The 14,261-nt window shown below is 37.2% G+C and overlaps 1 protein-coding gene across 4 annotated transcripts; it reads left to right on the top strand.

Moving 5' to 3' along the window:
• LOC116289332 (uncharacterized) lies at nucleotides 1-14,018 on the top strand. Of its 4 annotated transcripts, none has more exons than XM_089030121.1 (21): nucleotides 1-124; nucleotides 2,536-2,592; nucleotides 3,780-3,839; nucleotides 3,941-4,111; nucleotides 4,312-4,963; nucleotides 5,121-5,259; nucleotides 5,795-5,960; nucleotides 6,225-6,584; nucleotides 6,825-7,029; nucleotides 7,253-7,442; nucleotides 7,580-7,780; nucleotides 7,856-8,015; nucleotides 8,111-8,178; nucleotides 8,634-8,741; nucleotides 8,848-8,976; nucleotides 9,744-9,920; nucleotides 10,218-10,303; nucleotides 10,859-11,015; nucleotides 11,171-11,316; nucleotides 11,613-11,953; nucleotides 12,346-14,018. In XM_089030121.1, the coding sequence occupies exons 1-21, from the start codon at nucleotides 103-105 to the stop codon at nucleotides 12,987-12,989; spliced, it is 4,239 nt and encodes a 1,412-aa protein (XP_088886247.1). In that variant the 5' UTR covers nucleotides 1-102; the 3' UTR covers nucleotides 12,990-14,018. The 4 variants fall into 4 exon arrangements, with proteins under 4 accessions (XP_088886247.1, XP_088886249.1, XP_088886251.1 ...); XM_089030122.1 differs by lacking the exon at nucleotides 1-124 and adding an exon at nucleotides 1,040-1,454; XM_089030123.1 differs by lacking the exon at nucleotides 3,780-3,839.
• The last annotated feature ends 243 nt before the right edge of the window (nucleotides 14,019-14,261 follow it).

The following is a 14,261-nucleotide window of genomic DNA, read 5'->3' as shown; positions in this document are numbered from 1 at the left end:
ACCCAATATATATACGTATATATATATGATATAAAATACCAGAACAAGGGCTTAATTTAGATTTCACTATTCTCCGACTGCTAGTAGCAACTCAGGAGCGAGATGTTTGCAAATACATCCCCAGGTTTGTACAAATATATTGAGCTTTTTTAGTTAATCTTCATTTACAAGGTGTATTGATCGATTCATATTAGCTTTTATTAAAATGTTGCGGCTTAGGTCACTTGTTTTAGCAGGCCCAGATTTGTTGCTGGTGAGGTTGATCGTAACATGTTTCCCCATCAACAGCTTTTATTATTTACCACACTTTTCATTGCTACGCGCTGATCGAGACAACAGTCACGACAGAGAAATTGGGCAATACACTTCCTTCAATCTAATAAATTGGTCGTCACCTTTATATTCTCTGATCGGCTGCAGTGTGTTGCCCTTATTCCCTGTTGCGACGGTTGTCTCGATCAGCGCATAGGAATGAAAAGAGTGGTAATTTATTTAGTTTAAAAAGTCAAACTGTTAGTCGGTATGATCTGTATGTAACGTTAGTTGGAACAATTAAGTCCTCAGAATCAAAACTAGCTAGTCTGCAGTTTCAATTTATTTTTTTTTTGGACCATGTCACAAAATGTTTAGCCTGTATATCGAAATACTTGATTAAGGTGGTTGGGTACAATTTATAGCCGACCGCATCAGGCTTGTTTATTCGCTTCGTTTATAATGTTGCTTTTATTTAATTACCATGAACTTTCATCAAATATTAGACAATAATTGAAGTTTATAATAGTTAATTTTTTTTTTGAAATAGCGTTAAATAAATAAAAGTTATAAGGAATATATAAAGTAAGGAAAAAACAAATTCTGTGTGTTTCCCTCGTTTTTTTCCAAATTGCTTCATTTACACAAACTACGATATATGAGAAACTATGAAAATAAAACGAGGGAAACACACAGAATTTGTTTTTTTTAGAAGAGCTGACTTAGCAAATTAACTTTCTACATTGACTTATTTCTTTTTGGTTCAAAAAAACAAAAAAACAAATAAAGGTCACGTCTGTAACGCTCGGTTACAAAGCGTTACAGACATTACGTCATTCTACAGCTCTCAAAAAGCAAAACTTAATGGAATGGATATCAGGGAAGACCAAATTGTGGTAAGACAGGAAGTCTTTTCGATGAAATGTTGGCTGTAATATGCACTCTTGTTCATATATCAGCCTAAAAAATTTCAGTTTCATGGAATTATGCCACTAGAGCAGATCACTAGAGCCAGGGAAAACCCCAGTAATTATCTATGGCTGGCGCCAGTGTTGACGTCATTCTTCTCTGCATGTTTATTTTTCCGGGTCGAGCAGAAACATATCTGGGGAGGCTAGATTTTCTGCATGAATATAGCATTGTAGTTTATTTAAAAGTATAAGTCACAAGTAACTAAAGTGGGATGATATTTTATCAAAACGGTAAGTCCTCAGAATCAAAACTAGCTAGTCTGCAGTTTGGATTTTTTTTTTTTTTGGACCATGTAACAGAATGTTTAGCCTGTATATCGAAATACTTGTTTAAGGACAATAATCTTTTTCTTTTTAATCTATCGTACGAAGTCGTTTATTGCATACAGTCAATTCAAAAAACGTTGTCGTCGACCGGCTCAAGCCTACGCGACTGGACTGAAAGCGAATATGGGTAAAAACCACTAAAGCGGTTAAATATTCGTTCTTAATATATTGTTCCCGCTAGTTATAAGATAATAATGGCGAGAAACAATCCATCAAATGCATGTCTTTGGGTTTAGGGAAAGGAAAACAAAGTAGTCATAATTCAGTTCACAATCCCGAAAATACGAAGGCATTAAAAAAAGTCTCCTTCAATATTTCCCGCTCGCCTACGAAGGTTCGTGCTGTAAACCAGGCATAACTAGTCAGATAAATATGAAGTCAACTCTTCAACTGCTTCAATGATTGCTACCCAGAGTTCCTTTCGGTCCAGTCGCGTAGGCTTGAGTTGGTCGACGACAACATTTTTTGAATTGACTGTATTTATTCGCTATGACAGTCATTCGCTATTGTATTCATCACTTTGATTTTGGCCTTTTGTAATCGACTTGAGCAGCCGAACGTCTTCCTGTTTGTTAAGGTTTATTTAGCAATGACAGTGCATAATGACAGTGACAAGCTGAGACGAGTTCATCATGCAGTCTTGAGAATATCTCACCGTGACGACTCATTATCAGGAGCGGAAAAAAATAGTTTCTTCCACAGGCAGCCCAAGCATTGTATTTGTGCTGTGTACGAAAGCATCATTCAAGTAAATGTATAGGACAAAAAAATATGCAATTTAAGAAAAAATGAACATAGGCCTTGCTCCTGTGTTGTTGTTAATGATATTTAACTTCATTCTGAGTTATTTTTAGCTGGTTTAGAACACTTTTTGAGATATTAGCCCACCTGAGTAAATCAACTTAAAATAACAGCTCTATTTAAGTATTGAGTGTGTTGATCTCTTTATGGTATTAAAAGTATTAACATTTTATTATTTTAAAAGACGATATTGCAAACGACGATTACGTGTACGAAGACATTTACTCTATTCAGCCACAAGGTAGGTTACAATACAATACAATTCGTTATTGTTTGTTATGCTTCTATATTAGCGGCTTCACGAGGGTCAACAGGAAGGATTATGGGATAGTCTAGTCTAGGATAGCTATTACGAATACCGTGAGTCTAATAATAATAATAATAATAATAATAATAATAATAATAATAATAATAACTACTACTACTACTACTACTACCACTACTACCACCGCCACCGCCACCGCCACCGCCACCGCCACCGCCACCGCCACCGCCACCGCCACCGCCACCGCCACCGCCACCGCCACCGCCACCGCCACCGCCACCGCCACCGCCACCGCCACCGCCACCGCCACCGCCACCGCCACCGCCACCGCCACCGCCACCGCCACTACTACTACAACAACAACAACAACAACAATAGCAACTACTACTACAATAATAATAACAATAATAACAATAACAATAATAATAATAATAATAATAACAATAATTTTCTGTTTTTACTCAACTTATTGATATATTTGTCAAATTAAGATATGCTTTTCAGCCAGTCTAGAAAAAAAGGTCTTTTGTTGTTATTAATTTTTAAAAAATGATTTGTTTTATTGGTGTTTTAGTTTTTGTTTGTTCGGCTTTTCACTAGAAATTTCCAAATTAAAAAGTTAAAAAATAAGAGTTTCCAACAACCATGTGCTTTTAAGAGGCCATTAATAGTTATTTTGGTTTTTTCTTTTGGCTTGTTTTTTGGTGATTTTTTCTCTCTCAGAAAATTGAGCAAATCGGTCTGCGGCCATTTTGAATTTTTTCTACTAATGGTATATGAGCTGATGCCTAGTAGTAGAGTAGCCAATGAAAGCGCTTTATTGCTCATATCTAGTGGTTGTCTATACAATAATACAAAATATGCACCAATTGTTTTAGTATTTTTAACACAAGTATATTTAATAAATGAAGGAGAGAAAATTAAGTTTTTTAAATTTTATTTATCTCTGCGAGCGACGCACATCACTGTTATGTTCAACTGTAAATGAAAGTAACAGCATAAAACGTAAATTCTGACAAAAATCATGATCACTTGTGTAAAAATATACTTATTAAAAAAAACTATGAGAGCATTCCTACGTGTATGCACTAAGATAACGATGATGATGATAAAACGTAATTGAATTAATAAATATTATAAACAAGTAAATTGGCCTGTTCCAGGAAATGCGCTATGCGGAGTGAATGAAGTCTATGTAACCATGGGAACGGTCCCCGAACAAGGTAACTGTACGATTCATAAAACACACACTCATTTATAAACTGAAATGACCAAAAAGCAATGTTATATATATATATATATGTTTTTTCTTTTCTTTCTGCAGAGTACGCCGACAATTTATACGAGAATGACCCTTCTATTTACCAGAATATCACCCAAAAAAGCAGGAAACGCAAGGCAGTTTTTGGAGAAGGCATTTATTCAGCGACAGGGCACCCTGCTGAAGGAAACTGGAATCCTTCATATCAGAAAGGAATTTCAGTTTATCCACCAGGTAAGTGACCTCCCTGACAATTAATGGATTTTAGTCAATATGAAAAAAGTATTATAAAGATCGATATTGTGATTTTTGTTTTCAGAATATCTATATAAGTCTGCTGATAGAGCCTTCTTATTTGAATCAGTTATTTCATTATCTTTGAATGCTTTTGCATAGATTATAACAACTAGCGCTGTTTTCCTGTGATTTTCTAGACACCAAGACCACACTAGAGGAATTTATCAAGAATCATGAGGAATATTTGTCACATATTGACAATACTCCGGCCGATGAAGATAATTCAGAACGCGTGCAGTTCTTGCTCCACAAGGTTTTTCCATATCTAGAGAGAAAGCTGGCCAAGACTGGAATAACTCTAGACATTCTAAATATTCTTGTGACACTCTCCTGTTGCAGGAAGTGTTCTTTGGTAACTCGACACGCTCTGTACATGATACTGGACATATTATCAACGACGAGCTACGACTCAAGTGGAATCTTTAACGATTTCATTATAAAATGTGAATCAAATCTCAGAGACTCTATTCTTGGTCAAGCGCAAGAAGAGACCGCTGTATTTGATCACGAAATCGCGGATGATCAGGGCCTGAGAATTTTGGCTTATAGTCGGGTTCTGATGATTTTCTATGTCAACATTGTACAAGGGTTGATTCCACCAGTAGAGTTGGGTAGGAAGGACATGTACGAAGATGTTGTTCAGAAACTAATTCAGGTGCAAGAGCAAAATGTGTTTAACGAAAAGGAGTGGCCACGTTATGCAATACGCTGCATCAAAGAAATACAGGCAAGGGTCAAGCAGACGCCGCAGAAAAAGAAGAATGATGCATGGAAAAACTTTCTGATCTGGTAAGTGGGATATTTGCTTATCATTGACCTAGCCCTTTTTTCTTTCGTTCTTTTATATTTGGTTTAATCTTATGCTTACATGCACTTACATTTAGCCACCCGCGCATTCATTACGCCGTTCAGTTTTCTTGACAACAAGTTTCTTTCCTTAAAAAAGGTTACAAGAACATAACAGAACAGGAGAGGTAAACAAAGGCAAAAGAAATAAGAGTGTCGGAGATTTCCTTTCTAAAATTAAAGCATCCAAGAAAGCCTGGTTTGATTTTCACGTGGTGGTGTTTAGTCTGGGTTCTCAGGTAATGTATGCCTCAAAACAAATACTTCTATGCAACCCTATTATTTAGCCGGCCATGCACGACTAATAGCCAACTTTTATAGCCTACTCCGCAGGGGTCTCTTTGCTCTTTGCCTTCTTTTTCTATATTGGGCTTCCTGTGTTGACTTAGAGTTGACCGAGCAGGTCGCTCCTTTCTTTTAGTCCCCTGCTCGCCTTAGTCTTCGTCGTTTTCACCACAGGATACCCAACCCTCTTGAACAGCAACAAAAACCAAATCAACAAAAACCTTAGCAAGTAGCCTGCGGAGGAGGCAACAACTTTTAATTGGTCGAGAACATTTTAATTGGTCGAGGGCAAAAATAATTTCGGCTCCGGGGAAGCAATTTATATTATACCATGCAATCTTTTTTTCTTTAACCCGAAACTTTGCTTGGATTTTATTTTTTGTACTTGATTACTCAACCAGATTATATTGGACTAGTCATATTATTGTTTATAGTAGACCAACACAATAAACCACAACTGATTCCAACTCATATTTTGAATTCCCTTAGATAAAGGAAAGGCCAGGAAATATAGAAATATTACGCACTCTTGTAGAGATGTACCTAAAGTCTCATTCCGATTTTGCCCGTAAATGGTCAAGTGAAGGGGAGTGGCAAACTGGTCTTGTTTTGGGCAGTGTGTTGGAAGGCATTGTCAATCATAACCAAGACAAAGGTACGTATAATAATTTGAGACCAACCAACCAACCAATTTTAGTAATCATAAAAAGATTCCTATTAACCATTGGGTAAGAAGAAAACTGGATCAAGTTGGTGTTGTAGCTGATATCGTGGGAGTTTTTTAGGGAACGGAATAAAAATGTCTTCTAAAACAGTCAAACAATGTCCACTGCAATGGCAACTCGACCTCGGAATGGCTAATACCTTTAGCATGCATTCACAACGTTAAACGTTCCTGCTTATGATTATATGATTCTAGACACGAGAACTGAGGCCTGCTTGTGTCTCGTTCATTACTTCGCAAACCTGACCAAAAGAAACTCAGGCGAAAAATTGTGGGCACATGAGAGCTTGCACCGCTGTCTTTATGGACAAGTTGGAAACTGTCGTCAAATTATGCTAAATAATTTGGAAATAAAAGGAGGAGATGGAAAACCAACAAAAGGAGAAAAAGAACTCCTTCCCATCACTCGTTCCATGGACCATTTGCTACAGATATACAAGAGACAACTTAGCAAAAGACCCCTTCATTTTATTGGGAAGTCCAATAAAAAAGGGTACTACTCAGCAACCTTTCGTGGGGAAAATGCGATGATTAAAATATTAGAATCGTCTACAGGTTAGTAGTACTGCAGCAATGTTTGATTTTTTATGTAGTGTTCCCTTGTACGTTTCCATAAATTCAAGATTTGCAATCGGATCTTCAGTGTAGACAGTATAGCCTACTTACACTTCCCATTCTTTTACTGAATTTTAACTCAACTCTTCCAGTTGTTTGACACAGTACGTATGTTCATTGATTTGATTTATCATAAAACGAACAAATCTCATACAAAGGACTGAACTGAATTTCCTTCAGATGACATCTTAGGAGAGGAGAAAATGGCCCCAACCAGAATCCACCATCAACTTGTCATTGAAGCTTACACCTTAAGACGTCTGAATTCGAAGCCACACCCTAACATACTCAGGGTTTTTGCTTACGATACCTCGGCTCAGCCATATCATCTCATCACAGAACAGGTTGCTAAAGGTTCTCTCTTGAAGTTCTTGCAAAATTCAAGGTTTGTAAAAGCAAAAAGCGGAACTCAAAAAGTCTTACTCATTTCCACAAAACAAAAACGTTTTCGAGGACACAGAACCCAAAACAAAAGCATATACTTTGAGGTTTAGCTTGGCATAGGGGATGAGCATTTCTTAGGGGCAATATCGTAGTTTCTCTGTATATTTCTTGGGATCTTTTATGGCATTCTTTGTCTAAGTCTCTCTGAACTTTTCCTATAACAGATCGCATTTGGGCCACATGCCAAGTCCATCAGAGTTAGTCAAGATGATCCTTGGTGTCATGGATGCTGTAATCTACCTGAATGACCACCATCTTGTACATCTTGCTATCATGGCTGACAATGTACTGGTTGCCCAGGACAACGTCTGTAAATTAACTGGCTTCCAGTTTACAAGAGAAATGACGAAACAGGTATTTGAAAGTCTGTTGATACCTTCAAGTTGTGAGGAAAACTAGGAGTCAGTGTCATCCGGTCACTGAGATGGAATAACAAACTAAGTTTTGAATTTTATAGTTTATTCAGTTTGTTATGATCTTATGTAATTCAGGGCAATGGCATATATGAGTACGTAAGTGTTCTTGATGAAATGGCAACGCGACATGCAGCCCCCGAGTGCTTCAAATTGGGACAGTTTTCAGAGAAGTCAGTGTCCTGGGCCATTGGAGTGATGCTGTTTGAAATGCACACCTACGGCGTGTCCCCCTACAATCAATACAGAAATCATGAAGCTGATCAAATCCGAAACCATGTAAGTTATTCTTATAGTTATTCTTCGTACATGCAAATAATTCACTGATCATTGATTGCAATTGCTTTTTAACAGGTGATAAGTGGAGGAAAACTAAAAATGGAGGACTGCATCCGTAAAGAAGTTTGTGACCTAATTGAAAAAAAGTGCATTCAGCACGAGAGAGAGAAAAGAATCGATCTGATGCAGCTAAAGATGGAATTGGAGATGATTTATGAGCAGTTTAAGAGAGAAGGTAATAAAGCAGTGTAATTGATTCAAAAGACGGTTTGATCTTTCTCCTCCATATTTTATGCTTATCATAAATATTGTTCTTTCTTTTACTGGTAGACAACGATTGCCCACCTGCAAGTTATCCTTCTCTTACAATTGTAGACCTGGCGCAGACTAAAGACACGGTAATTAGCTTATTTTTCTTTTCTTCAGTTTCTAACTTAAAAAGTTTTTTTCTGAGGCAAATAGGAAATATCCTGGTCTTGAAAAATTGTTATGTGTAAGGCGGGTGAATCTTAGAATGATGCCTGAAGGCACCAAAACGTTTAGAAATCTAGTTGTCGTCATTATCTTTATTGATTGAATGCTTTTCAATCAAAAAATTAATTCGCCGTACATTTTAGTACAAAGTTAGATTTTAACATGGAGGCGGAAAACTTAATAAGAGCAGAAAGGTAGCGAGTTTTCAGGTCTATCCTTTTAGATGAAATTCTAATATTTCAGTATTACTGTTGCTTAATTCATGCATACAGTAAAGCAATTGACTAAGTGCTAAAATATCCTGAAGTAAGAGATTCACGATAAACAAGTTGCAATTACATTTAATAATGGTATCTGGTGAATGTCTTTGAATACGCAGATGAACAGCAGTAGTGCACTTGAAGACCGCGACAAAGAAAAGAATATAGGATTCTTCGGATCTCCAACAAGATCGCATGATATACCAATCATTCGTCTTGCTAACGGGGTAAGCAAGCATGAATAAAGATATGCTAGTTCGATTTGGACCCTAAGATGTATTTGATTAATGTAATGTAATTGATTAGACCGAATGTATGATTTTATGGATTTAGGTACGAGTTATCAGAGAACTTGTTGAGAAGACAAAACAGGCAGACTTAGAGATATTGAAGAACCTCAAGCACAGAAACATTGTGGTTATTCATTCGCTCTCCAATCACGATGAACGTTACACGGCACTGGTGAGTCTTCTTGTTCTACTCCTGAGTTTAGAGTTAGTGAGTATGGAGTGCATCGTACACATAAATATTTCCCTCTGGCTGAAGGGAGACTCCCTATATCACTACGTAAAATAAATTGAGATTTATCTATTCAAATTGATTGATGGACGGACGGATGGATGGCAGATGGATGCATTAATTGCTTGATTGATATATTTTTCATTTTTACTGCTTATTGGATTGTAGAACATCATTAAACCGCCTTTTTATTTGGAAATTAATAGAAGAATAAGTTTGAAGAACTATGGTTATGATTAAGATGATGGTTATGATTTGCAACAGCGCCCTTTCTATAAACTCAATTGCAAAATTATTGTCGGGTTCAAAATATAAAACATAGAAAGTTATACCGGTAAGGTATTCTGGAAAATTTTCCTCTGATATATTCATTGTTAAATATTCGGTATAAACCATGTGTCAAAAAGCCTCCATGCGATCTGTTAGTACAATTTATGAACATTTAATCATACATCTAATTATCATACTTCTCAGTTACCATTTAGGAGTCAGCTTCTATTCTCTATTCTTTTGAACCCGACAACGATTTTGCAACTGCGAGTGTATAAGGTGCTTAAAATCATAACAGGTTGTTAATATTAGATTGAACTTCCAGCACAACTGTCAGAGATGCCCAACGTGTCCAACTGAGACAACCGTGTGTCAGTTTAATTGGGTCAAAAGGTGTTAAGGTATTATTGATGTGATATGGATTTATGATTCTCTTTAAGGTGACGGAGGATTCAGGACGTGGAAACTTGCTTAAGATAATACTTGACAAGCAATGTCGACGGGAAACCCTGGTGACCTTCATTGCCCAGATAGCCCAAGCAATGGAATATATGCATGACAATGACGTGATCCACAGTGACCTGAGAGCAGAACATATTATGATATTTACCAATAAGGTTTGTTGATTTTATTTCATATTTGATCTTTCAAAAGTCTTCTTCAGTTGGCTTGGCCATTTACCTGTTTAACTTGGAAGTGCAAAGATTTCTGACCATGATAACTAATGATTCAAATTAGCATAATAAAAATGACTTGGAATTGAACTGTTTCTAAATGAAATATCCATACAAATCTTGAATGCAGTTTAAATTAAGTCGCTAAAGCGTTGACATAATTGCATAACGTTGGGACTATATGGAAAGGGATGGGAGAGAAATGAACTAGTTTTAAAAATCTTATTCGTCTGCAAATAGGTAAAATTGGCGCGCCTTGGACGATCAAAGTCTGTCGGTAAAATGGTGGACACTAAATGCAAAATGCCGGAAGATGCTGTAAGATGGTAAGTTGAATAATTATCAGCATGCTTGTTACTTCAGATCAACGGCCACGTTGGATACGCAAGGGAAGCAGACATTATTTATCTCCCGGAGAGGTGAAGGAAGAGGGGAGGGGGGTGGGGGGTAGGAGAATATAGGAAGATCACATATGTTGTTTAAACTACTGGAGGGATGATCAGGTAAAATTGGCAGGTATCGAAGAGAGGAACCCTCAGTAGCAATAACTCGAAGACTTAAGAAAGTGTTTTTGCGGGTGGGGGGCGGTATCAGGTAGTATTTATGGTATTGCAACAAAAGACCTCCCCCGGGTAATAAATAATAAACACTATTTATACCTTTGTCATCATATTTTCTTTGAATTGTCACGATCCAACATGGCGGCTTCGATTTTTCATTCGCAATGTTGTTTAAAGAGACTACAAAAACAATATAAAGAATGAGTTACTTTTAAAAATGGTTTGTTTTGTTGCATTGATTTATTCAGTTTTGTATTACTTCATCGGCCAGTAACCATATTTCGTCCAAGCACCAATGCATGCCTTTCTTTCTTATCGCAGGAGCCCTCCAGAAGTAATCAAAGACGGCATTTATTCACACAGCAGTGATGTCTATTCATTTGCCATCATGTGTTTCGAGCTGTTTAGTGCTCTATCTGCTGCAGAAGGGAGTAAAGCAGAAGACGTAAAACCCTTTGCTACCATCAAGGACGATCAGGTTTGTTAACATAGCCACAATGCGACCCCGAATCCAAACCTACGATTATAAAAAGTTTTAGCCTTTATTCGCTCTTTAGTACGCGCCGGATTTTTTGTATTCAATCTACTATACTATCAGTTTTGAAAACATCTTTTCTACCTTCTCATTTTTAGGTTCTTGCTTACCTCGAAGGCAACAATCGTCCATGCAGGCCAGAACGTATGCCAACATGGGTTTACATAGCTGTGAAACAGTGCTTGCTTCATAAGGCAGCTGAACGGCCTCCATTTGTTCTGATTGTAGATGCTTTAACGTCCAGGTAAGACTGAACGAGTGCATAAACTTGATTCGGCAATAGCCAACTAAAATCATTAGTCTACTATTTGATATGATTCACTTATTTCCCTGAATAATCAAACTGAGACTGACCCAAGCAATATATAAGCCCTTTTACCCACCCACATTGGACGCAGAATAAGGATTTCGGTAAGATTAATATCGTACTATCAATGGTAGTTCTCAGGATATTCTAGCGGTGTTGGTGGACTCTGTTCCATGGGCCAAATATATGCGATTCATATGAAAAAAATATCATGTTTGTTCTCTTTTGGACAGAAAACCATTCGATTCTTGCTTGCTCTCTTTCTGGATCAAAAAACACCCAAACGAGGCTGAGCACATTAATACCAACAAGACACAACCACAAGGAGCTAGTCATGTGATTCCCATGGAAGAACACAAGACCTTTGAAGAACTTTGCAAGTCAGTACCAGTCGAAGTCTTTATGAAGCACACTTACGCATACAAACCTGGAAACAAAGACTCTGTTGAAGACCAAGATAATGAACCAGCTCTTCAAGACCAAGAAGAACTTTATTACGAGATTGATGACTCTAACAAGGCCTTCAAAAGCAAGGTTCCTGAACACAGTTTCTATGAACAAATTCCGAATTTAGGTAAATAAATTTCCTTACAACGTTGTCAGTAATATGTGATGTATTCTCAGTTTATTTTGCCAATTAAATTATGCGCTACCAATAATTGTTAATTGTATCGATTCAGCTTTGTACTGAGTCACATCTAGGGCTGTATAATATCTGGTTGCATAAGAATCTAGACAGTTACATTAACATTACAAATAATCCCACTTGAGTTGACTCATTTGCCTGTACTGACCTTGCATGATGGCGCCCTTTCACTGGTAAGCGACACAATAGCAGACCTTGCTTTAATGAATGGTTTGTTTAGTTAAATATTCCTTAGAAATCTGCTCTACTAAACAATCTGTATATCTTTGATTTAAATCTACGTATGATTACTTTTTTTGATTTGCTTGATTTTCAAACAGGAATCCCTTGCCAAAGGCGTCCGCTTCCGCTTCCCCTTCCCACTCAAGAAACAGGCAACCCGACATTAGTACGAGAAAACTCTGAATTCGCTCTTTATGCTTCCACGTCGATAATCAACTTAAAGTCTTCTTCTTCTCTTTCTCTTCACGATCACGAGACTTCAGATTCCTTTTACAATAATATAAATGACGGTAGTACTTTATCCCCTGATAACCGTGAGTGGCCATCGTTACCTGGTCCTCCGAAGGGAGATGGAAAAAACAATAACAAGGATTCTAGTCCAGCTTCATCTTCAAGTAACGGTGAATCTACCCACTTCACACAAACTTCTTCGTATCCAATGCCAGCCTCTCGGGCAAATGCTAATCTGCGAGTACAAAGACAAGAGGATGGAGGCGCTGTGGGAGGGGAGCCTGTACAAGGCTCGTTGTATACAAGGGAAGAATTTGGGAATAATGAACAGGAAAATATGTCAATGAATCCTGGTGCGACGGAATGTTCTTGGTACTCAATGACACCCTTGTATGAACAGGAACAAAATAATGGGTCTGGATCACGTGACTTGATCGAGGACAATAACCGCCCCGCGTGGCGTCGTCCAGTTCCTCTACCCAGAAGTAAAGGACCAAAGCATGGTTCGTAACGTTCTAATAACCGAAAGAATGATATCAGTAGGTGGCGTGCATCCCGTCCTATGATGATAATAGGATAAAAGACAGCAAAAATCCAAATATTTTGCCGATTTAACTGAACCAATATGACGGCTATGACGTCAAATACGCATCAATACAAGTCATGAAACACGACCTCTAAGAAGGGGGGTTGGCTAAGAGAGGAAGATAAGTAATATTTAGATCCTGGGCTTTAATCGGTCTTATCATCGATACACCGCTAGAAAATGGAATGCAATATATATATATATATGAGTTTTGTGAAAACCAATATATCTAATGAGACTTTTTAAATAGATACGAATTAAAGAATGTAACTATACGAGAAACATGTACCCTCTCAAGGAATTTTTTAGTACAGTGTACATAGTGAGTGTTTCTACTGCCCGCCCTTTATAATGCAATAGTAGCATGCTATCGCCATTCGTGCTGGCCACGCCCACGCCTAGCTGCTTTACTTAAATCATGATGATCTGTCTGCTATGTGCAATATCTCTGTAATTTTCTACGAATCAAATTTTACAATACTATCAGTACATGTATGATTGAATATGAATTAATATTCTTACAGAAGCAATATAATATTTTTATAGTTTTATTATAGAATATATATAAGCAATAAACTTTTTCAATACAGTTCAAGCATTATGGTTATATCATTCTGCTCATTGTCGCCCATACGCATGTAATGTTTTCCCATGATGTCGCCATTCGTGCCTAGCTGCTTTACTTAGCCACAGCCTAGCTGCTTTACTTAAATTATGATGATCTGCTATGTGTAATATGTCGCCATTCGTGCTGGCCACGCCCACGCCTAGCTGCTTTACTTAAATCATGATGATCTGTCTGCAATGTGCAATATCTCTGTAATTTTCTAAGAATCAAATTTTACAATATTATCAGTACATGTATGATTGAATATGAATTAATATTCTTACAGAAGCAATATTTTTATAGTTTTATTATAGAATATATATAAGCAATAAACTTTTTCAATACAATTCAAGCATTATTGTTATATCATTCAAACCGCGTGCCACTCCCTAAAGTATCATTTCCTTGTTTAACGGTTGCCTACCAGAAAAAACATGAATATGGCTTCATCTCAAACAAATTAATGTTATCAAGAGAATCTGCTCCGATATTCACTTAGGCTGAGGCAAATAATTGTTTTAGCATAAATACACAGGTGATTCTTTCAAAAAAAGAAGATAAAAGACACATTTAACTTTAGGAAAAATGTG

This window comes from Actinia tenebrosa, unplaced genomic scaffold, assembly GCF_029948245.1.
Source record: "Actinia tenebrosa isolate PJP-AT-01 unplaced genomic scaffold, QUT_ActTen_1.0 PGA_scaffold15__27_contigs__length_11533743, whole genome shotgun sequence".
Taxonomy (NCBI): domain Eukaryota; kingdom Metazoa; phylum Cnidaria; class Anthozoa; order Actiniaria; family Actiniidae; genus Actinia; species Actinia tenebrosa.
Note: the sequence above shows the minus strand (reverse complement) of the source record. Positions and strands in the feature narration are given on the sequence as shown.